This window comes from Vidua chalybeata, chromosome 2 (genome assembly GCF_026979565.1).
Source record: "Vidua chalybeata isolate OUT-0048 chromosome 2, bVidCha1 merged haplotype, whole genome shotgun sequence".
Taxonomy (NCBI): Eukaryota; Metazoa; Chordata; class Aves; order Passeriformes; family Viduidae; genus Vidua; species Vidua chalybeata.
Genome location: NC_071531.1, coordinates 40065369 through 40091085, shown reverse-complemented (window position 1 = coordinate 40091085; position 25717 = coordinate 40065369). Strand labels below are relative to the sequence as shown.

Below are 25717 nucleotides of genomic sequence, written 5' to 3'. Positions count from 1 at the left end.
TGTTATACTTCGACTGCATCATAAAATACAAAAGACAAAGTTGTGCTTGTCTGATGGAAAAGCCTAGCAGAAACAAGACCTGTATTCCTATTGGTCCAATTCATCCCCAGCATTGGAAAGATATTTTAAATCTAAAAATCAACACAGCAAGAATTGGGGAGTTTATTTGACAGTCTGTTTGACAACTGTGCCCTCTCCCAACTCGTTAACTCCTCATATAAGGACTGGCACCTTTTTTTTTTGAGGAGATGAACTTCATTGGAAACCTATTGCAATAAAAGGAAAACTGTTGTGGTTTTAGAGATCTTAGAACATCACTGAAAGCCTGCTATGAAGTAGAAGTCCCACAACTGAAATGCAAAAGGCAATTAGAAGTATCCCTTTTCTGTGACCTTTATGTTTGTCTTGTGGCTGTGGGCATGGTGTGCCACCCAGTATTAGATTCCTGCAAGGTCTTGGCCACAATAAAGAAGAAATTAATAATGGTGAAAATAAACTGTCTTCTCATCAGCTTTGTTAATGAGCTGTGTTACAAGGTGATATGAGCAGTGCCTCAAGAGTTAGAAAGCCCTAATGCTTGGAAAGATCAAATCATCAAGCAGTAAAGACAAATAAGTAGAGAATCAGTGGAATACTGCATATGAAAAACGTATGAGGGGCGTAGCAGCTGTGGTGCAAACCCTGGTGTGTACTTGCTGGCTCAGGGGCCCAGAGAGGTGTCCTGCTCCCTGTGGGCTGCTGTCACCCTTCAGGCTCACACACTGCTCCACAACACGGCACTGATGCCATGCTTCTGACTGACAGGTGACTTGCTGCAGTCACTGCACTGTAGATTTTCCCTTTCTCACGAGGTATTGGCCTGCCAGGTGTGCTGCTGCCACCTCACCTGCACGTCCAATAGGCCAGGCAACTTTTAAACTTTGTAAAAACCCAGTTTATTTACTCTAGTTTGAAATTCAGTTTGGGCCCTGAACATTCCACAGTGAAGCTATGCCTCTGACTGAATGGCTTTATTTACCATCTTAGATGTTGTCAGAAGAGGAGCTTACCCAGTGCAGGCTGGTGGCACCTGTACATATACCAGTGGCCATAAGAACTGCCCAGCTGTCATTCAAAGCCAGCTGAGCTGCTGGGACCTTCTCTGTTGGTTCACAGTGAGCCATAAAATCAAATCCAGCATGTGAGACATTGGACCAAGTCCCACTGGCTGTTATCAAACAGGCCCCTATCCTTCAGCTGAGTAAAACACATAACAAAAGGCAGCTTTTTAAGCTAGCTATAATATGTGAATGTCAGAAGATGTATCGTGATTGCTTATTTCAATAAATAATAAACCTTGGGGTTTATTTCAAGGGTCATTTGCTAGATTAGGCTGTCACTTTAAAATTGATATATATTTATTTGCTGGGGATAGGATGTGAGTCTTTGGGCTTGATTGAGTTGCCCAGTCAGAGGCATCTGATTCTATTTGAGATGCCCTGGATACTCTTGATGGCTTTTCAGTGGTTTGTCAGAGGAGTGTGTTGCCTTTGTTGGCACCATGCAACAGTCCAGGATATGCCAGGGTGCTCCAAGTGGTCCTGCTGACTTCTCTCTGGCAACAGAGTGAAGCCCTTCTTGAGAGGCAGTGTTAGCTCTTTTACTAACTGGAAACTCTGGTGTGAACTGCTTTGAGTAAAAAGGTGGACAGTGCTTTTGCCGTAGTGATGACCTGGCAAAGAAAAAATCTGGGATATAGACCAGACTCAGAAAAAACTGTCTTCTGTAGCAGAAGAATGCCCTTGTGGAGACCAGGAAGGGGATGAACTAAGGGGTAATTTAGAGTTCACCCTTAGTAACATGAGCAGCTAATGTAAATTCATTCATTTGAAATAGTTGTGACCCATGTGACTGAGCTCATTTTTTGCTACCTATGAGAAGGGTAAATCTGTGAGAAAGAAAATCTCTCTAGGCACAGGAATGTTATGGCAGTGAATTCAGCCTGTTAAAGATAAAAAAGATGGACAACCTTTTGCAAATTTAAATTAAATACCAACCATTACTACTGCTTTATGAAGATTTTAAAGCTAGAAATTAACCAGAATATGCATTTGAAAAAATATGAAATTTACAACAAGGAAGTCTTGTTCCTCTAAAGTATAATTCTCCCTTACTTCATTTGCAGATGTGAACATATGAACATCTGGCTATCAAATGTGCATGTAGTTTGTTGATTTCAGATACAAAAGAGAATATTTCCTTTTCCAACAGTATCTTAATGGTAATTTTCCTAAACTAGTGGATAATAACGGGTGTCATGAAAATGCAGGCTATTCTCCACATGTATTTTGCCTCACATTGTGCTTCAAAGCACTGGTCATACCATATGTGTCAGCATCACTAAAAATGCAGGCATGGGATTTGCATGTGCAGAGTTGGAGGTGTGTGGCTAGTGCTGTGGAGATATACTGTGAGCATCTTATCATGTGAGTGAATTAGTGTTAGTATGAAGGAATATGAGGGTGATTGTGTGTTTCATGCTGAATATGTTGATGCTGTTGAAATTCCAGCCTACCACAGTTTTTGGTTTAAATCAATATAAATATTAATTTGCTGCAAAACTCTCATTCCTTCAGTGAGAGCTGTGTTAACTGATTAGTATGCATGAACCAGTTTGTGTTTGAAGTGCAGCAAATGTCTATGAGTCTCCTTCTTTAATTGAACCTTCTGGCTATAATTGTTTTTAGCCTGGATTCTTGAGGAAATGAGGCTTACACAGTCAGTCTGCTTCTTTTTCCCTCCTCCCCTGCTAACTTGTAAACCCACTGGCCAGTTTCAGCCAAATTTGACAGAGATCGTAAGTCTCAACTATAGCAAGGTTCCAAAAACCAAGTTTTTTTAAAGCAGTAGCCTAATACTAGAGTGGAGTAAGAGAAAGAGAGACCCATAAGCCCTCCCACACGGAAGCGGTTCTTAGAGCACACATGCAAGAGGAGATCCTTGAAACTCAGTTAACCGCAAAGAAGCCAGGGTTTGGGATTTGCAATCAAATGTGTAAAGCCTTGCCTTCATTTGAGCTGATGTTTGCAGCACAACCCATTCAATGATAGTAATGGTGTTGGGCAGACATGTGGCAAAGGACTGCCTACAGCTATTCCTCCTTACCTTTAGCCTCCACTTGCTTCTTGAGCCTAGTTTTCATGATATTTTCCATATTCAGTCTTTCCAAATAGCAAATTTATCTTACTGAGCTGTTGGTACTTACTATGACTTCTGTGTCTTCAGGGAGAAGGAAATTTCCATTAGGAATGCAGATTTAGGTCTTATGGGTGTGCAAGGCAGTGAAAGGCTGCTGTATGATAGGTGGGGAAGGTGACACTCCTCACTGAAGCTGACTGTTGTATAGAAAGCACCACAGAAATTCTGCAGGTAGTAAGAGAGAGCGAGAGAAGATGTAACACTCTAGAGTCTGCGGGGAGTGCTCATCTGGAAAAAGGAGGTTTGCAGTTACCATCCCTGCTGCTAGGTTTCTTGAGGCATTTTTTCTTTAGACAGCCACTTGAAGGAAAAAAAAGGAATACTGTCCTGGAAATAAAGGTGACTGTGTTTTATGTAAGAACCATATGCCGTTTTGTCCTAAGCTCATAGCGTCTCATTTTGGTTTTGGGGCAGCAGCCCTCTAGGGTTGTTCCTGTATCCTGCAGGAGTAAGCTGGTCTTCCGCCTCACTCAGGGCTGGCCTAAGAGGTGGTTACTCTTACTTTCTTCACCCAGCCTTGACACTGTTGCAATATGGTTAAGTCCTCCACTGTTGGACCTGTAGACAGTGTTTTAAATGTGTACTACTATAAAAAATCCCATTTACCCAGCTTTCCCTAAAGTACCAACAGTACTATAAGCAGGTTTTCCCTTATTAGATACTTCAGTATGCCAGCTGTTACAATATATGTAATGTGTTTAATGAGCAAGGGAGTTTATTATTCAGTAATTAAATAAGGCTGTTCTTTCAAATTAGTTATTTGCCTTTCAGTCCTGGATGTTGCAAAAAGATCCACTGTGATTTGTGTCAGCTGTATCTCAGTGTGCTTTGATTTGCTATAAAGCAGCTGTGCATCTCAGCAATGCATGTGAGAATCAGGGGTGTGAAAGTAGCCAGCAAGTTTTTAATGTGAAATAAGAAATGTTATCACTGGCTAATTAAGTAGCAACTGAAGGTTAATTAATCCATAATATATCTGTATACATGTCCAAATTCTATTTAGTGAGTCAACTTATTAATACAGATGTGGAAATATCAAAAGAAAAAGTACTGCAATAAGTTAATAAATGTGTAGCATGTTTAGATGCCATAAAGAAATGGTAGCAAATTGATTTTTGGTTCAGTTCAATAGAAGTTAATTAACTGCTTATACCTAACAGGTTCTGTTGTTTCCAGCATCCTTGGGATCTCAAACAGATTTATGGCTTGAAATGAGATGTGATTAGAGTAGCCCAAAGGAAGAGAAGTTGACACTGGTGAGGTAGCAGTAGACTCTGATGCTCTGCATTGCTGTGCATACCAGCAGAAAGCCACAGAGAGGACAGCACAGTTTGGAAAACTGTGTTGGTTTTTCAGTGAAATTCCACAGAATACTGCAGGCACAGAGAAAGGGGAAAGCTGCAGACAGATGTGCTGCTGTTGTGTGTGACATGAGGCAACCTTCTCTCTAAACTCATTGTTTTCTGACATGATAAAAACCCCAGCAGGTACAGAGAGCACGGGAATACCGGGGTTGTTATGAGGATGTTTAGATGGTAATGCATGTTCTCAGGTTTGGCTGTTTCATTTAGACTGGCTTGGAGAGCAGCATTATCATATGGAAAAAAATTACTGTGCAACTATAGACAAAGAAAATGAAAAAAAAGCCCTCAAGTGATCCGAATGGAAGGCTGAAACTTTCTGATATGGTATCTTCAGGATCATTAATAAAATTTAGTTTGGTGGGGTTTTTTTAATTTTGCATTTCTTATGTGCATACTGTGTCTAATTAAAACCCTAGTTCAAATAGATAACCATAATTTATCAGTATAAATACAGCAACTTTAGCATGCTTTCCCTTCCCCAAAGAATGTGGAGAGGATATACTTGAATTTTATGTAATTACAGTTTCCTAAAGGTGATACTTTTTTCTGTTCTCTGTTTAAGGCTCCATTTGTCTGATGATGCAGCGCAAACCTCTTAAAAATCTGTGTAACATTCACAGTATTTGTAAATCTCAGTTATAATTGGCAATGACTGGTTTTCTCTCATATTAATCTTAAAATTTGTGAGTAGCAGATCAGAAGATACCCATCTTATATTTCAACACACCTCCCTTGCAAAACACCTGAATCTGCCTGTTTTGAGCTGAAATACTCAGTCTTCAGTCTACAAGTCATAATAAGCACTTGCATCATAGATAACCTTGGATATTGGAAGATGTTTTTTTAAGTGATGGTTTTTGACATGATATTCTCTTTTATTTGAAGCAAATTGTTTAACAACTCTGCCCCTTTGATTTCCCCTTTGTGAAAAGGATGCAGCTGGGGGTTTTTTGGGTTTTTTTTGCTTACCCTCTCTTTTTCTTTCGGAAGTAGGAGAAATTTCTAAGCTGTTCAAGGTTAGTAAGGAGAGACAATACTTTCTATTAGACCTGCTAACATAGCTGGGGAGAAAACAGGCCAACTTTTGTATTTACAAGTCTTTCTTTGGGTAATATTTATAGATCATCTTGGAAACACAGAGTGTGCCCGTCAGTACTCACTTGTTAAAAAAATGAGAGAATTTTAAAATACCTGGAAAAAGCTGCATCTCTGACACAACTTATTGTGCACCTAGGAGTCAATGAATGCATAGCCCACATACATACATATAGATATACAGGTGAAATGTTTAGTACATGCCTCTCCTCAGCCTGTGTTTAATTCAGTCAAAAAAACCCACCACTGTTTCTCTGTTTGTAAGACAGGCTTTCCTTTCCTTGAGTCATCTCGGTGGCCCTCGCCCATGCCTGCTTCAGGTCTAACTGATTTGGACATTGGTGACCAGAGGCACGTGTGGCACTCCAAGTAGCATTGCCACAGGAGAGGAATAAGCCTTGCTGCCTTTCCCCAGCAGTCATTGTTTGATACATCCCTGGGGCTGTGATTGTCTTTTCCACGGTGTGTCACACCTGTGTTTCCACCATCAGGCAGAAGCTGATGAAAGCATCCCTCATGTTCTTGTCTGCCATGGCCAGCTTCCTCTCCAGGTTATAGCTGCGCACCTTCCAGTCTGTGTCTGCACTTACGGGTGGGGCTTGTGTCACATCCTAGAAATGCTCTGTTCTTTCATGCTGATTCTTGCTCTCTGAATTTCAAGTTCATCATCTTCTGTCATAACCTGATGCTTCTGTCTTCCCATTCCCAAATAAGCAAGAGTCATCACCACCTTTCATTAGCTTAACTGGAGCTTCTGAAAAACACAGGTCTAAAAACTACCTGGTGTTCTGGAGATATGAAGTTTAACAGTATAATCAAAGTAGTTGGTTTTTGCATCTGTGACTTCATAGCCCTTTCAGCCTGTGTCCCCATGGATGGCTTCTGCAAGTGATCCCATATTCAACTAAGCCAACTGTAAACCTCCAGTTGATTTCATGGGGCACTTCACTGTCCCCACACTTTGTGTACTTTTTAAAGTGCAGCCGGGTTTGCCTGTTTCCATTTTAGTGCCTCAATGGTTCTTGTCTGACCCAGGGAATTAAGTGGAGCAGGCTTTCCCTCTGACTGAGGTATATACTTTTTGAAGCTGTATTTATAAATCCATTAATTTTAATTGTTTGGGAGCTCTCATCTGGGATATCATTATGTGACTCCCTACCAGTAGGATTCCATAAGGGCCCTTTCACAAGAGAAAAGCCATTGACACTGATAGTCAAGGGTTCTTCAAAATTAGCTGGCCAGTGATGTGCATCAGTATGTACTTACACTCTTTTTTTGAATAGCAAGTAAGTTGCTGGTTTTTTCTTGCTCCTGAGGGCTTCTTTAAAAAACAAAAAGAAAAAAGAAGGAAGTCAGTAAGATTTATCTTCCTCTCAATTCTCTTTTTATTTTGAAAGGAGTGTTTCATGCTTTTGCAAAGGGTGTATGTGTTAGACTCCTTGTTTTCTTTTGCTTTTTTACCCTCTTCTGTCAAAATTCCATCTCTGTTTTCCATCAAGGATATGTGAAAAATATTTTCAATATATATCATTAAATAGTTTCCTTGTTCTTATACTACTCCCTAGGCATCTGCTGCTGACTGCTTTTGGAAACAGGATACTGGGCTAGATGGACCTTGGTCTAACACAGTACAGCTGTTTTATTTTCTTAAACGCTGAAGCATTTGTCAAAAAAAAAAAAAAAAAGATTTCTATTTATTTACTTGTATGCAGCTGCAGTGGCTCTTGAGAAGCAGAGTCTGCGGTTTGCTCTTGAGAATATGGAGACAAATTCAGAGGTGTACAACAGCTCGTCTAAGTAATTACAAAAGTGTTCCTAATTGTAACCTTCTGTGAAGTGCAGAGACAACGAGCATGTGTTGTAACAAAATGAATGACTCACAAAAAATTTAGATGCTTGAGAAGAGCTAGAGTCCACAACAGCAGAGAAAGAGGGCAGCTACCCCAGCTTGCACTCCTCAGAAAAATACAGAGTGCCAGAGGGGAACAAAATCTGCCCCAGTCTTGATAGCTGTTGTTAGAAACTGCTATGAACTGTGAACTGCTCAGAAAGGGGAATAGGAGAAAACTGGGTGAGAGGAGGTGTCCAAATTTCATAATACCATATCAAAAGTGTCAGTGGTAAATATTTTAATAAATAGTCAGCTTAGCAATACTGAGCCACAGCTAGAACTGTTCACACTTCTTTTTGAAACTTCTGTTTTAACATTAATTTTGATCCTTAAATGTAATAAGAAGTTAGTGGTTATGTTGTTGTTGTTTGGTTGGGTTTTTTTAAGAAGCAGACAGATATGTGAACTCAGTTGCCTTATGGTATTTATTTTTTTGCTATTCCAAATTTATGTACCACTGAACTCATCAACACATTTGTGGTATGATGCAGTGAACCCAAATGTGACTGTTGTTAATGACACTGGACTAAGGAAAATGGTTGTACAATGAGAGCTTGAGAGACAAATCTGAAAGGATTTCTGGGCATTAATTTTACCTGCTTATTTGGCCATATGTAAATATGAAAGTTTTATTAGGATTAGGATTTGCGTTCCCAGAATTTTCAACCAATTTCTACATTTAGACACCAAAGTAAGACTTCTACTTTACTTCCACTGTATTTTTACCCATTTTATCATCATTAACTGATTTTGTAATGAAGTACATTATTATCTGATTTAATTATTTTCAAGAAGGTTAGTGTTTTTTACTTAACTGAAGTTTTATTGCATGATGTATTCACCTTCTACCTTTATGTTCTTTTTTATATTTCTAAAAGGAGCTAGAACTTTTGCAAACCTTCACCCTTTCTTTATGTTATAAATTGTCAGAGCATTTACAGATACTGGGCTTTGTTGACTTGTTGCTCAGGAGTTGAAGTTGGCTGAATAGCTGTCCTAAATACTTCCTGGCTGTAGTACTTGGAATAGCAATTTTCACTTCTCTGGTGATGGTGCAGTAGCCAACAGGCAATATATTTTTATCTGACTCCACTGCCCTTGAAGCACTTTAATTTTACGCAACTCCTACGTGTATTTTTATTTTAGGTTTAAACAAAGAAAAAAAATTAAACTTCTGGATTATGAATTAATTTTTTTCCTTACTATATGGCAGCTAAAGAGATGTAGGAATATCAATGTTAGTCCCTGATCTGTTCATTAACGTGATCAAAAGAAAAGACTGGATGCAGTTTGTTTTGTATATAAATTACCTTTCCAAAGGGAAGACGATGTTTATCTGAAGTCCATTAAATAGGTCCATTAAATAGTAGATAATTATTTGGACACACAAGTCCAGGCTGGCTCACCTCATGATTTGTGGGAGCTGCCAGTGCTTAGGTCAGGGAGGTTGGGTTGGGTTGGATGGGGTTTCTGGCTTTTCAGCTGGTTCCTCAGAGATGGGCATTGGTTTGTAGTAAGCACCAGCAATCCCTCACCTCTCAGCATGGCTACTCAGTGCCATCCTGGATAATCCAGCTGTCTTGTGGGAAGAGGCAGTGGGAGCTGGGGACGTTGAGTATTGCTGTGCTGGGACTTCACCAAGTTGCTGCCTGGATCCACGAGTCGTGATGCCTACTTGGGCTGTGCACGGGCACGGAGAAATGTTGCAAAGTGAGTCGCTTCCAGACTGGCAAATCTCAATTGCCTGTACTCTTCTACAGCCTTAGGGGGTTTGTGGGGGTTTTAAGGGTGTTGGAGAGCAGTGGCAACCACCACGTTTCTATCGTAGCCAGGTTGTCATCATCCTCTTAGCGGCAGTCAGAGATCTGAAAAATGCGTCATCATAAATCTAGGGTCTAGTGTGTATGGGTGACTTTCTTTGTAACAACACACATAAAAGGTAGATTTAAAGTGTTAGAATCATGGTTTTCAGATCTTTATAGGTTATCATCTCTTGTGTCTGCAAGAAGTAGATGATAAATTGGCAGACAGCTGTTTGATGATGTATAAATTGTTGTCCAGTACTCAAATAGCTTAACATTTTCTGACTGTGATCAGATGTTTCTGAAATTGTTCAGCTTTACTCCAAGAAGGCTGCAGTTCCTCGTAAATTCTAGTACTCCATAAGTAGTTAACCAAGTCTGTGTAAGGCTTTGCATTTCCAAAAAGTCATGTTTAATGGCCTAGCAATTGGCCTTTATGTTGTTTTTTTTTAAATTAAATGCTGAGAAAAGTTCTTTGTATCAGACTTGCTGGTGTTTTTGCATTGTTTCCCTGCAGTCTCCAAACAGGTAATTCCACTTGTTAAACTGGGTTGACTTTTGCAATCTCCTTTGTTGTGGGATTCTCCCTTGCTTCCCCCAGTACATTCCAGAAATTGTTTGCTTGCAGGCAACTCTATTTATAAGCTTGTTTCATTTCTGTTTGATGTTTGAAAAGGTTTTTCATAGCTCTTACCTTTTCTTTGGTTTCTATGATATGCTAATCAAATGTTCTTTAACTAGTTAAAACTGAACACTTCATTTGTTAAATATAGCCAGCTGAGGGTGTCCTTCAGGCATGCATCTCCATTCTTTGCTGCCTCTCTTTCATTGTTCTCAGGATTATAGCATGGGAAAATGAATAAAGCATGGTCTACAGTATGGTGGGTGGCTGTAGGTATGATGAACCTTTGACTGAGGCCTTCACACCGTTAAAATTCACTATGTTTCTTCTTCTCATACCACAGTTGACTTTTAAAGATGATTTGGTATTTTCTATTCAGTAGAACTTTAAGACTGAAACTACTATTGATGAGAAGAATTCAGATACATACTTGCTGGTGAAAGACTGGGTTTTCAGTGTGGGATGGTAAAGTAAAATAAATTAAAATCCTGTTGATAAGTACTGAAGGAGACAATTTCCTTAAAAAAAATGTTAACAGCACTTCTGTAATCTTAGTGATGATTTTAAATTAATTAAAAGACTTTTCCCCCATTGGCAGTTTATTCCTTTGTTGTGAAGTTGTCAAGGAAGACTGAGATTATTTACTATATTCCACAATATATATTCCACCTTCCTTTTGTAGGAAGGCAAGATACTTATAATCAGTCTGCTTTAAAGGTTTCTAAAACCAAAGGAAACTCTTTAATTTTAAAGTTAATAGCAACGTGCTTGGGGTGCCTTCATGTTTAACTCATTTCCAAAGCAATCTCTGTGTCAGAAGCCGTATTGTTAGAGAAGTAGAGGTACTCTTATAAAGCTGTTTGTATGTATTGGTCTGCCTATATATATCATCCATGGATTTTGTAGCATTTGGCTTGCCTACCAATGAAGGGAAATGAGTGCAGTCCTTCCAACCTCCTCCGTCTTTTACCTGTGTTCTTGCAATCGATTCAGCAGTGCCTCAGGTCAGAGCTTTGCCCTCATAGGAAGATGCTCCATCTGTCTCACAGGTAGTCTAGAGGATCCCTAATGAGTTCCCATACTGTGTTTTTTTGATGCCCTGTTACTTACCCTACAGAGCAGCCTATGTACCCCAAAGACTGGCCTGAAGATGTGAAAACACATTTGACAGCTTCCTTTGGCTTTTATTGTTTTATTTATTTGCTAAGTAGTATAGCATAAGGATTTAATAGCTTGAAGACTAATATTTTATAAGCTGCCCTGTGAATGAGTGGTGGGAGATAAATGATAGCTTATATCAGGAACTGTATCTTTTGAGCATGATTTTAGATTGCACTTGACAAAGAAGACATAACTCTAGTCTTTGTCTTGCTAACATGCCCAAATAGCTTTTATTGCTACATACGCCAACTTTCATGCAGTCACTGTTGGTTGAGAGAGTCCCTCTCTCTGCTCTGCTGGATATAGGCTACTACAGCCTGGTTTAAATGGTTATAATGTTTTAAATTTTTTAAAATATGTTACTATTAAATTGAAGAATCCTCTGAATTCCCTCCCACCCTCCCTCTATCCAGACACTGAATCCCCAGTGATTAAACAAGAGAGTTGACTAAACCCTGTCTAGTTGCTGGTTAGTGATCTCATATTTTGACTATTTCTCCTGATGAATGGTACCCATCCATCACAATTTTTCTTTGCTGAAAAGCAGCAGGATGGGAAAAAAAACCACTGAATTGGCCATCTAAATACTTCTTTTCCAGACTGTCTGCAATTACAAAGGCTTTTTGAAAAATCTGAATCAAGATGGTTTCAATTATGAGTAACATTTCTAACCATACTACGTTCTAACCTGTTTGTCCTTTAGGTTGAATCTGACATGCCACAATTATTGTAATCACTTTATGATATGCACATCAGACAAATAGAAAATAGAAACAAATACTGAAGGGTTTCTGGCTGTGAAAGACCACTCTTGTGGAAAGCATGAGATCATTATACATTTTTTCTTCCATAAAACTTTGCTTTTGTTTGTAGAGTTTTAGTTTAATGTATTCTTCAGCCTTGTAACATTTATAAAGAATATTTAAGCCAAAGTCCTCTAAAGTAGCTGTGATGAATGAGTCTCCTGGGAGCAATGAAAACATGGTTCAGCCATGCTGCCAGGCCAGGTGATGAGCCGAGTACCATCTCAAAGTCTGCGTGCAGACTTCAAGGTCTTGGTGGTTATGGTCTTTTCCTTCCTGCTCCAGAGAGGAAAGTTCTCAGTACTTCTGGTCTCTGTTCCTGCTTGGGAGCAGAGAGGGAAAAGGTGGTATAATCTTCACTTAGAGTTTCTCACTTGGTTGTTGTTGTCACTTTGGCATAAAAAGCAGTGATAGAAGCCTTGGCTGTGCTGTTGGCTCCTGACCACATCCTGCCTCTTCCCTCCCAGCGCCCAGACAAAAGGAAACACTTGACAAAAAGAGGTCTGATGGGAATCTCTGTCTTGTGACTCCTGCTCAGATAAGATGCGGGCAGTGAAAACACTTTACCCACAAAGGAAAGACATAAATTATGTTGTACTTCGGTTCCTGTTTGCAGAACAGTATTTCGGGCCCTCAGTTTCTCCTGAGAGACAGATGAGCATGATGCCAAACCTATGAAGGCTTCCAGGAGACAGAACACTGAAAGTTGTCAGTTGGTCACTGTTGCAGCAGAACCTGCTTGTCTCCCGTAGAAACTTTAGGGGGAAGGAAGAACAAGTAAATAAACGTGGTTCCTTTCACCAAGTGAGTTTGCATGTGTCACACTAGATGTTGTGATAGCCTGTTAATACTTGATGAACTTCTTTTCCCTGCTAATAGTTAAAGGTGGGAAGGTATCATCTTCAAAATACTGAAGAAAACAAATTAAAGTAGTCCTTGTTAAGTCAAATGGGTCAGTTCAAGTCATGACTTTTTTTCTTTCTGTATAAATCATTGGGGCTTTGCTGTGACGCTGCAAAGTCTTGGTACGCTAGTACATGATTCCTTTCAGTGCAATTTGAAGTAGAACAAAGTGCCTTGAAAGTATGTTGATGTGCTTATAGCATTATATTATCCAACATGCTATTTGGTAACTCTTTATTCTGTCAGTGGAGTGCATCAGCTTTGGACATATAACAACTGCTTGTATTAAAGTATTTCTGGATGAACGGTCCATCAGATTTCATTTTTAACATGAATGTTTTGCTTATTGCCATTGTGCTTACTTTTATTGCTCCATAAATGCTTGGGGTTGCTGTGATCATTAGCCTTTGGTCGGGCATGTTGATGAGGCACACATGTGTGTTTTATTACCAACAAACAGTGTGCCATCATCATCACCTGGATTTAATCTTCCCCACCACTTTCCAAATAATATCCTCCTTTTCTGTGGTTTCTAAGTCTCTCAAAATGCAATTATCTGGGCTGAAACATTTCAATTACTGACTCAGAGTGTTTATTTAAAGTTTTGGTGAAACACTTCAACCATCTTTGAAGAACAGTTGAGATGTAAATACCTTGGGTTTCCTTCCACTTTTTTTAAACTGGCTCAATAATAAACTTGATTCCTCATTGTTTGTAGCTGAACCTTGAGATCCAGCACCAGAACTGTTGCTCTGATACCAGTAATTCACCTTCTTCTATTTTTGTGAAATTTCACCCAAATTTGGTCATTTTGTAAGAGTGAAACCTCACTGTCCATGCACGCCTAGCAGAGGCAGGCAGGTTCCACATACACTCAGCTGTTTTCAGACCAGTGATACAGCTCCGTGTGGTGTCAGGTGCTGGTGCCAGGAGCAGGGAAGAGGTGAGGCTGAAGGTGAGGAGATGGAGAGAGAGGGGGGGGGGGGGGCAAGGTGGAGGTTTGGCCAGGTGAACTGGGTAGGAGCCAAGAGTTGAGAAAAATGTATTGGAGATGTGCTGTCCAGGCAACATTAGTGCACGCTCTCTTCCAGCCCTATATTTCCCTGTGCCTCAGTGTGAGATGGCACGTGGAAAGTCAGGTCTCCACCCAAAGGTTGCTGATGTAGCAAGAGAGGCAGGCAGTGAGTGCGTCCCTGAAGCTGACATCTTAGCTGCTAGCCATGAGGTGGGTGGATTCCCAAATCCCAAGGGCAGTAGGTGTCTAGTGAGGCATTTGCATGTGCCACATGGATGCAACGTGAAAGGAGGACAGACACCTGCAGCCAAAAACGGCAGGCACTTCTCAAATCTTTAACTGTATTTGGTCTCAGTTTATTCTGCATAGAGTGGGAGTAATGCTGCCTAGTATCACAAGAAGACCGAGAAATCCGTTAATAATTTTAACGGAGCCATTCCTAATGTGATCCTGTAGAGACAGCCCTATGCATAGGCCCAAAAGGGAGTGAGTAGCTTGCATTCAGGCCAGGAGATAAGTGAACACGTGTTGGAGTATTGACTGCCTGTTTGCTGTGTGGAAAAGGCTGTGCAAAATAGTAGATGCAGTCATTTAATTGAGGTTGATATCACTGCTTTTACTGATGAAGACAGGTACCACGGAGATTGTCACAGTATTCCAATGTCATTGCCATATAATAAATGCTAGGGAGGCTAGTGTGTGTGTTCCTCCCAAACTCACGGATATATGCCTTGGGAAACCTAGAGGCATTACTTTAATTTGAAATTAACCTAGAATTTTATTTAGTCAGTGCTGAATCTGTCTTAAGGAAGAGAATAATTATCTGCTCCTTTAACACAGTATTGAGAAGGTATAAGCACTCTGGAGCCCACAATCCCATATTCTAGTACTGGAATGAATATAGTCTTCAGGGAAAGTAATAAGACATCCTAATGTGTCTTATCTTTTCCCTTAACCATGATTTAGCTGCCTAATTCAGTAAGCTACCATTTCAGATAAATGTAACTGCATTATATTTCTGGCTGGTTTTGCTAGATCTTCTGGAAGCTTCGTAATACCTGGTAGAAGGGATAGATAGCCTTTCAGCAAAAAGAAAAGGGGGTGAAGGAGGGGTTTAGCTTACTGAAGTGCCAGGGCTTCGTTCTTTCTTCTTGCTTCAGTTTATGGACTTTTTACCATTGATCTTTCTCGCCCTTTATTTTTTTTTAAGCTGGTTTAGTTTGTTGATTCTCTGGATATTTCTCACTGCTAACTCTTATGTCCTGATGCTTCAGAGCAGGGTTCTTACTGCCCCTCTTGCTAGTAATGCTGTTTTCCCCATTCCCCAAGAAGGGAAATTCAAGGTGTGTCAGACTGCAAGAAAAGACAGAAGCTTCAATGTTTCACTGACGTAAACAAACCAATTCCCAGAAGAGGAGGAGCATGAACTGGGTATAGAAAAGGTGAGGAAAGGTGCTCTATTTCCCCTTTGCTTTTCAGGTCAGGTATGCTTGATTCTCTCTATAGGCAGCCCCACAGAGATATGGTGTCATTTAATCTCAATTATTTGTTTGCTGCTTCTCAGCAGTTATAAAAAATAAAGAGAATTTTATGTGTGATTCTTCCTTGAAAATGCATATATATTCATTTTTAGGTGTTTGTTTCTTTAATTTCTGTTTGTTTGCAGGAGCTTTCCAGTCAGTTGAGAGCTGGTGTCAGACTCCAGCCCTTGCTGGCTGATCCTAGGAGCAAGGCCGATGATTTATTAATAATGCAGCTGTGGTGCCAGTGCTGCCACTGAGAGTGGGTAAACACTCCTCCTCTGCAGAGGGACAAGATTCTGTACTTTTCACCTCTGCAGTTATGTAAGGTGTCCTTGGCCATCTGTGTATTTAACTTGGCCCTTGCTTTTTCCATTTGTTTACAAGATGATTGGCCGTGAAAGTGTGCAATCCCCAACCGGGAAGAGTCCCAGGAGCCCCAGCTCGACTGGGAGCTCCAGCAAATAAACGGGTGCAGGGTGGCCTGGCCGGAGTGAAAGCATATTCCCAGGAGCAGCACAGGGAGTCGCCAATGACATGCCAGGTCACCTGGTAGCAGTTCAGGGCTGCTAGGCATCCTGCTTTGGAGCTGGGGACTGTGCCATGCTGGTGTCCAAAGCAGTCACTTGCTTCTGGTGTACGTTAAGTCTGCCCTTCTCTGTAGTACACCAGTGGATCCCTTAGTATGTCAGGGACTTGCCACATCATACTGGTGACCTTTTCCATATGGTGAGACTATTCCAAATAATGGACTTTTTCCAAGTCACATTTAATTCACTGCAATTCTCAAATGAAGCACCTTCTCAAGACTCCCTTGGACAGGTGAATTGCTGTAGAAAGCCAATGTAGTCACTTTCATAGCTCTCCATTTCCATTTTCTTTCTTACCTAGTCAACCAGGTTCCTCACTGCCAAGGCATATATCTTCTGCTCCCTTTTGATACCACATAACTGATTTTATAGCTTTTCCTGAGGTGCATTAAGATTCCTGGCATGTTGTTGAGGGAACCATTGCCAGCACACCAGCCCATTGCCTGGTCCTTGCTGGACTGTTCATCCTTTGGGCTTATGGGGCATCCCATCGGCAAAGACCTCTCCCCATTACTCACTACTTCTTTTCTAACCTGGATATGGTGGCGGATATGTGCTATGGACACTGGAGGGTGAAGTCTGTGTGCTGAGCCACAGTGCCTTTCCTTTACAGGCCACTGAGAGAGAAATAAGGTGTCTCAGGGCTTGACTGCCAGTTCTGCAGTTACCCTTACCTACCTTATCACTGCAAAGTGGTGTTTCCAAAGCAAGGGAATTTAATCTCAGTCCTGTTTATATAAGCCAGCTTGCATTAAAATCAGCATATGTCTGCTTGAAGGTTTTTATGGGAATTGGAAGGGAGGTGGGCAAAGGGGTATGTCAGGAAGAGTTGCTGTGCCGTACCCATCTTGTTCGGTGTTCTGCTGCTCTGTTACACCACTGTTGCCTTTTCTCTTGCCATCTGCCCTGCAGCCAAACAACTTACTCTCTTTGCTGTTATTAATTCTGAAATAGCTACTTTTGTCTGCTCTTGAGATATTGAGAAAATTTGAAGAAAAATTGCCTCTTATCAAGCTCTTATCTTCTTTCACTGTTCAGTCAAGTTAAATTTTATGGTGTAGTATGTTGTTTATGAGCAAAAATCTGTGTCACCTTGACTTACTGTGTGGTTCAGCCCGCAATTTACACATCTCTCCTCTGTCTTCCACAAAAACACTCAATCCCTGAGATGAGCAGGTGTGTTAAAGCTGCCCAGCTGTCAGTTAAGTATGTGTAATGCTCTATTCTGAGACTCTATAATGGTTTTAGACATTTTTTTCTATAACGCAGGAATCAGTGAATATGTTGACTTCTCTGGCTGGGCAGAGTTGGAGGGCTTAAATCACTGCTTTACTTTTGAAACCTATCTTGAGTCCCATGGCAGGGTGCATCCAGTCCTCCCACAGGAGAGCTGTGTTGGAGACCTGCACAAGGCAGCTTCGTGCCGTGTGAAGACTCTCACCACCCATGTAAATAGAGATCAGACATCTGAGGAATTTTATCTAAATAAGGTTATGTTTCCCTCCACTTTCTTTATGTTTATTCTGTTGTGTTTTTCCCTTAAACTACCTGTTTGCTGCCTCTCATTCCATGGAAGGTGTCTGTGGGAATTAGAGTGAAGATTTATTTCAAGGATTGTCCACAGTTGCTTGTGATGTACTGCTGATCAATGCTGGAAGCCAAACTTGAGGCTAAAATAAAAACAACTGGTTGCTTTTGAGTGCCAGTGAAGGGGGCGGAATGGGAAAAGAAAAACAAAAAGAGCTACATAATTGGGGAAGAAATAATCTCTATTGCCCTATTATTCTCAAATTATTTTCAAGGCAGTAAACACAGAAATGAAATAAATTGATATTAAACTGTTGTCTCCTTGTCTGAGTTTTTTTCTTATTTGTTAGAATAATCTTGAGGATGTTTGTCAAACAACTTAGAATTTCATTAATTTTTTGTTTTTTTTGGTTTTTTTTGGCATCTGCTATATCTGCCTGACTTCTTTGTCTTCTGAGCAATTTAATATTGAGTACACTTCCCTTGATATTGCAAGGCAAATTATTAAACCATTCTCTATAGCTATGCTCAACATTTGTTTGAAAGAGCATCTTGAGAGACTCAGAGCTCTTTGTGCATTGCAAATGTGCTCTTCAGTAGAACATTTTGTCTTTTTCCATTTAAATAAATATCTCCTATTAAGTCTTTAGCGGTAAGACTCTTACATCATTTAGACATTCCATCTTTTTGTAAGGCTTCCATTTTTGTTCAATATTTTCCTATTTTTTCTGTCAGTTACAGGCAGTTCTTGTTCTCTACTTTTATGAATAAAATGATCATTTTTATTTTACCAGCTTTTAGTTTCTTACAAAAAATTGAAGTCATTAAGAGAGTAGCTAATGGGTTTTCTTAGCTTGTTGGAAACTGAATCAGACTGAAGTCACCTGAGAACTTTTCTCCTTCTTTTTTTTCTACCTTAAAGTAGGAAAGTGAATTTGCCTTCTACTTTTTCTTGAGACGGAAGTGTGTAGGTGCGTATAAATATGTATGCACACTCACTAACTTTGGTGGGTGGACTTGCAAGGTGGCTTTATAAATACAGAACTAAGTTCTCAGCAATGCTTTAAAGTTGTTTTTAAGATGTTTTTGTTGGTAGCTTTTATCTATTTTTTTTTTCCCTAGGAAAACAGATCCAAGAGCTGAACCATTTCAAGTATAATATAAGAGATGCTTGTGTTGTTTTGAAATACATTTTTTCCTTTAGGTCTTTGTGTTTATAAGATGTATGGCAAATTGTAAAGTCTGAGGTATTTGAACTCACCATCAAAAGCTTAATATTTCTATTAGTAGTACAGTTTTGTCCTTTTGAATTTTTTTTCAATTTCACAAATAGTTCAAGTGTGCTCCATTTACAAGATAAGGGATCTTACTCTGATCTCCATTTATTTATATGAAATTATATAAAATACTGGTTAGGCTAAAAAAAAAATCATGTTTTCATAAGCATACATGTTTGCAAGGCAATGTACTCTAGTTGCGAAATTATGCAAAATGAAAAAAAAATTGAAATTTTTTTAGTATGCCTTAAGGAAGAAATTAAATGTTACATTTTTTAAAATCTCTGACTAGTCATTCTTAAGGCTTAACTAAATTGCCTAAGTCCTTGGATATGTACATAACTCTATGAGCATGTGTAGTCCTACCGATTGTATGAGGTGGTGCATATTTGCAGCAAGTGCAAAGGGAATACTTTAATGGAGCTGCGGTGTCTGGTTTTTTACTTCCTGAGTGAAGTTAGGAAGCAGATTGACCTGCACAGGAAAATTGAATTAATGAACTGTGATGTTAGATGGAAATGCTTTTTAATTCAGTCCAAACTAGAGTTTTCCATGGCTGTTGAAAGTGCTGTTAGTGATTGAACTCTCGTGTACTAAAATATGTAGGGAAATGCATGTATTCAAATCCTATAGAACAAGATGAATCATCCCTCTCTATGTATGAATACACAGTGGTTTTTTTTTTTTTAGTGTTCTGGGTTTTTTTTTTTTTTTTCCTTTTTGATATTTTGCATTTGAAAAAGTAACTTCTGAACTGGATGTTTTGGGCTGGTAGAGTTAGTGTGGTTATCTGTGCATAGGAGCAGAAGCTTAAGTATCTCAAAATACCTGCCTTCCTCTTGACTTGGGTCTATTTTTAGCCTCAGGGAGCACAGTATTATCACAATTTAAAAGTTCCTGGTTTAAGTAATACTGAAATTTTTAAATTGATTGTGTGAGGCCACATATGTTCCCAAACAGAATTTGTTGAGAGGCTGCTGAGGAGGAATCCCAAAGGAGAAAACACAGTTTTTGCTGATAACAGAAACTCTTCCAAAAAAGTATTTATGCCTTAGGTACCACCCCAGCTGCTGACACTGCTTTCTTTGTGGCTATTCTTGCCATGTGCTGCCACCACCCTGGACAGTGTCCTGTGCTAGCTCCCACTCTGCTGGGGTTTTAACAGTGTGTAATACCTTCAGTAGGCAATGTTTAGCTAAGCAGCATGCCCACAGCTGCAAAGGCATTACTGTTTTAAAACGTGTTCTGATCTTTACAGGCATGTGCAAGGCATGCAGAAAATGGCAAAAGTTTTTTTAGAGTGGGAGGAATAGTTGTGGCATTAGGTGATTATTACTTTTTTAAAATTTGGGTATGTCTTTTCTAACTCCAGCAAATGTTTAGCTCTCATAGTGTCTGTCAGGAAACCAGAAAATCTTATTTTCTCTTGTAGAACGAGTTGCTCAGATGCCTTCTAAAACCATTTATGTCTTGGAAGTCATATACTTTTCTTCTTTTCCCATTAGACTGCAATTCAATCTTGAGAGTTCATAAAATTTCATTTGCATTTTAGGTGTAGCTTGTTTTCTTAAGGAAACAGGTTTTGCATAAATGCACTGTCCATATTTTTGCCAGTGTCATCCTCTTGCCCTAATAACTTCTGAACAATATAGCCAATTTCAAGCAAAGCTGCTAGAAGCAGACATCTCAAAGGCATATCTCAAAGTTCTTACTGGTTATGCAAAAATCAGTGTCTGGGTAGAAGGCAGATCCAAAGTTTTACCCAATTAAGGAAAAGGCAGGAGCAGGCACTAAGCTGCTCCCGAGCGTGGTCTGCCAGCAGCGTGCACGTCTTGGCCAGCTCCTCGGGACATGCACGCTCCAGCGAGTTATAATTATCCTGTGAGTTGTTTCCTTGCCTGTAGTTAGGAGAGGTGGGAGGGTTCTCTGGGGGAGAAGGAAGGAGGAAGGTGGGATACGGTAGGAAGCTGGGAGGAGCTGGAAGCACCCTGGGGAGTGAGGTTTGGAAGAAGGGACAGACGCCTGTAAGGCAGCATGCCTCCTACTTTCTGCTTCTCATTGGATAGTCTTTAATGTTTTTTAACAGTGTGCTGTGAGTAGGGGGAGTCATGCTCTGTTATTTCCCATTAATAGCATCAATAAATTGCCTGAAATTCCATACCTGAGCAAAATACTTCTGGAAGCTTTAGTTGATTCTTGCCTTAAGAGATAGAAGAAACATTGTTTTGTCTATTTTTTTCTGTTCAAACATCTTACTTTTATGAAAGATAATTTTAATAAGTAAAAGCTAACTCATTATTCTACATAAGCAATTCCCTAGCTTGAATTAATTATTGTTATTGTTACTATTAGAGCAAGAGTAAATTACTGAAAGAAGTTACGAATTTATGAAATATTCAAAGACAGGAAATGGATCCGTATGTGGATCCTTTGCATGTGTTAAAGTTACGGGGTGTTACTTCTACATTCACCTCATTTTGCTTATTTTAAATTTAAAATTCTAAGCACCTTTCTGGCTTTTTAATATACTCTAGTCTGTGGGCTGTCTTGTGGCATTGATCTTAGACAAACTACCTATTGTTCTCAATAGGAAAATCTGTTGATTTTTTTTAAAAAAACAATGTTGTGACATGGCTTGTTAAGGGATGTAGTTTTTGAAATTAAGCCAGTCAGGTAGCAGTTCCCCACACCATTGCTCCTGTAGAAGTGGAGCCTCTCTTTGCTGAGCCCTGGTGTTGGGCACTGAAGTCCTTTGAGCTCCCAGCTCCTCAATGCACCCTTTCCCTCTCTCACTGCTTTACTAGAATGAAACTTGTGGGACAGCCTGACACGAGCCACAGCATGTTCTAGTCTGGATAATTAGCAGTAGAAAAGTAGTTTTTCTGTTAAACCTTTCCATTACCTGCCTGAAATGGGGTGCAGGGCAGTAGGCTGGACAGCTGTAGAGGACAAAGGCAAAGAAATAAAAGGTCAGAGTTAGGTACCCTCCAGGATAAGGGGAGTAACAGACTGCTGGGAATGTAATCTGATGTCTGTTCGTTGTTCCTATCCATTGCAGATAAGGAGACAGCTCATTGAAAGTGATTTTTTTGCATGAACTCCCATGGGAAGTGCACAACCACTTATGATGTGCTTGTTGATAACCTTCACTTCATGGGCGACAGGACTTTCTAGGGACCCAGTTTCAAACCGACCTGTCTGTGGCCTCAGTTTCAGGACTCTGACTCATATGTGGGAACAGGTTAAAAGTTGTAAGAAGTAATTACTTTTCCCTGCCTTATCCTGCCTTATCCTGCTGAGTTTGTGCCGTCCCGTGCCAGAGGGACTGAATGTCTGTGGAACAGCTTCTAAACAGCTGTGGTTTTAAAATGAAGCAAGCCTTACTCCAGAAGCTTGATATTGATGTACCTGAAAGTTAAAGTACCTGATTTTGTCTCTGCATTTGTGATGTGGCCTTCTAGCGTAGTAGTTTTTTAACAAAGTGGACTCATTGATGGTGACCCAGCCAGCACAGTGAATACGCCTGCGTGTTGTGTACAGTTGCCTGTTCTGCCTTTTGGTTGATATGTGCTGTCATGTGAGTTGGACTTCATATTTGACATTTTAATAAACAAAAAATTTCAGAGTCAATATCATTTCATTTGACTGAAATGATACTACAGGTTTGAATTTTTGTTTGTGCAGTGATATTAGTAGTTGGGAAATGGAGCATTTGGGAAAGAAGGAATGAAAAATTCCTCTAGATGTTTTCCTGCTACCATTGTAAGTTCAAAAAGTAAAAAAGCCAGTCTCAGAATTTATTTAATTTTGGTAGTGAGGGCAGATTAATTTACTCACTATTTTCAGTGCTCATTCCACTGCAGTTTATTTTGGGTCATTTAATTTCAACAAGGCTTGATCTGTTTAGAGGGCTTTCTATAGCAGCGTGGCAGGACCACACAACTCTTTTATAGTACGTACGTTCATTGCTAACGGGGAGCTCAAAAACCGGTAAACGATGCACAGACATGAATAACTTCAGAGAGGACACTGCATTTCTGTATGGTTGGATTATTTTGAAAGTTTTCAGAAATAACAAGTCTTTTGTGCACTGTGGGTTGCTTTGCAGAGCTTGAAGTGATGATATACAGTAGCTGTGTGCTTTCAGAGGTAAGACTGGAGGTCTGGCTAAAAGCACTCTTCAGGTTTAAGGTACTTCAGAAGCCACTGTGCATGCGAGTTGCTCTTAGTCCTTGTTTAAGGAGAATTTTTGATTCCATAGGTGAATATTTCCATCAGATTCAGTAGTTTGGTATGATTTTGGTTTTTTTAATTTTTAAATTTGCTGTAGGAGCTGTTGATATACAAAATAGGCTAAGGTAAAATAGCTATAAGTTCAAAATGTCTAAATGAGTCATCAGCCAACAAAAAAGCATATGCTCATTGTCTGCCGAATCTGCTCCAGTTTAGCATTATGATGGTAAAGGCCACATTGCCTTTATCAGACAGCATTAGTGATTTTCTCAACAGAAGGAAGGCCTAATGTCCTGAGAGTGGCTGCAACTGTAGTAGGAGGCTAAAACAGTACTGAGACCATTGTTCCTGAGTGTTGAGACCATTGCTTGTTCTTAAATTTTAAGCTTTCTTGCATTTTCTGGCTTCTGCTGTTTAGCATACTCCCAGGAGCAGCCAGGGGCAGTTCAGGAAAGGGCTGTTCTCAATAGTTTAATAGTGTGGAAATCGTTGTTTGCATTCCCATCAGCCTTGACACAGGAGAAGATTCCTGAACGTGTTTAACTCACCCCTGAACAGATAGTTATGACATCCTTGTAGAAAATTAGAGGCTGAATCCACACTGTTTTGGTGTCTAAGTCAAAAGTATAACAATAACACCAGTTTTGGGACCTTTGAAGCCTATTGAGAGTTTTGTAGCAGCATGTGTATGTGCATACAGAGGCAGTGTATGTCTGTACTGTGTGATATTCCTGCATAGGGATCTGGATGCTTTTTTGACTATAGAAGGATATTCCTGCTTGTCTACAAATAGTAAAGCCCTAATACTAGTGAATGGGAAGTTTAAAAAGCACTTCTTAAAAATCTCTCAATTTGGAAACAACTTACACAAGTTGAGTGTATCCAGTGTGGTTTGACTAATGCTTTAGGCCTTCTAGTCACAGCTCTTAAAACTCTGTGATTGTTTGTGAGCCATGTCATCAAGGAGCTTCTGATCTCAGCAGGTCCTGCCCTACAGCTGCACAACCTCCTGGTGCACCTTACAATTTCCCTTTCTGGGGCAAAATATATCAGTGCATCCTACACCAGTCTACCTATGTTTGGGGTCAGCTTGTACATCCATCTCCTCTAACCCAAGCCACCTCAAGATGACAGCCCCCCCTATATTTTTATAGTCTCTTATTATCTTGTAACTGTCTAAAAACTCCTCTTTTCATGTTGATTGGAGCTGTCCTTTGGCTGTGGGACAAAACCTTCAGATTTAGATCCATGCACTGCTTCTAAATTTAGGCTGTAAAAGAACCACCTTTACTTCTTTTATACTTGAATGGAAATAGTTCAAAGTTGTGCTGATGTAATAAAAACAGGAGGCTGGAAGGCAGCGAACTGGAATAAGGGTGAATGTATGAGAGAGCACAAGCAGAGAATGGCAACTTTAGATCCTCCCTGCCATGATCACACAAATATTTTTAATATGATGTACTTAAAAGCTACATTTCTCTTACAGAGGGTTTCAGTTTGTTATTCATCATGTGATGTCATTTAATAAAAAACTTTTATTTTATGGTAACACCAGATACTCTAGCCAGAATGTCACGAGAGGCAGTTCAGGCAGTCTGGACAGTTCTGAGATTATTAATTTTATGGTAGTGATCTGTACTTCACAATGAAAATGCTGATTCACAGCCTTTCTCCTTTTTTTTCCGTGGCTAATAGCCTTAATGATCAGTCAGAGGTGGTGGGCTGAGGCAGAGCTCAAGGCCATCAGCTCCTTTCAGCCCTCTACATAGTTCCCAGGAAACACCCTGTGTTTCATTAGTTCTTGCTTAGTTTATGATGTAATATTTTGCTTGAAGGCATTGAACTATCATCAAAAGCAGCCGACTGATTAGTGTGACTTCTTTTTCCAGGGTCGTTGTACAAGGGAGAACTGCAAGTACCTTCATCCACCAACACATTTAAAAACTCAACTGGAAATCAATGGCAGGAACAACTTAATCCAGCAAAAAACTGCAGCAGCAATGCTCGCCCAGCAAATGCAGTTCATGTTTCCAGGGACACCGCTACAGCCAGTGGTAAGTATATTTCTCTGGTGCTCTTAATGGTAAGTAAAGTTGAAGACTCTATTGACCTGCAAAAGTTCTCTAAATAGTATCAATCAAAATAGTCCCTATCTGTTTACTTAAGGAATGGTCAAGATGCTGGACATATGCTCATTTATATTTGCATTTCAAGATTTAGTGGAATGTTGCTGTAGACTTGATGTATTTTTCTTTAATGCCATAATAATTTGCTTTTTTTTTTTTCCTCTTTTTTTGCCCCCTTAATGCATTTCATGTTGTGTTTGCAAGATTTTTACCTATAATCCTTCTGGAGGTGGAAATTTGTATAATAACAATAATTTGCTAGTAAGTGATTTGAGTAGGAACACAAAGTTTCTCAGGAGTCTGTGGGTCTGAATGGCTTTAAATATTATTTAATCTCAGTACCAGGAACAAAGGTTAATGATTATCATTTTCTTAGTCTGTTGAAGTCTGAAGTGTGTGAGGACAAGACAGCGAATTGGTGGTGTGTGCACTTCACAAACGCAGTGTTTTGTCTCAGGGTGATTCACACGGTGCCTGAGACACTTCATATCCAGGAGGTGATACAGAACTAGAGTCTGGCATGCATGAGCAGCATCTTTGGATATGCACTA

At 39.9% G+C, this 25717-nt stretch overlaps 1 protein-coding gene across 6 annotated transcripts in view; it reads left to right on the top strand.

Annotated features, from left to right (window-relative positions):
* Positions 1-25717, top strand: part of MBNL2 (muscleblind like splicing regulator 2) — a 105612-nt gene that overhangs the window by 46675 nt on the left and 33220 nt on the right. For all 6 annotated transcript variants that reach the window (XM_053935136.1, XM_053935132.1, XM_053935137.1 and 3 more), the window contains exon 3: positions 24930-25094. In XM_053935136.1, the coding sequence (XP_053791111.1) occupies positions 24930-25094 (165 nt within the window). The remainder of the gene's footprint in view (positions 1-24929; positions 25095-25717) is intronic.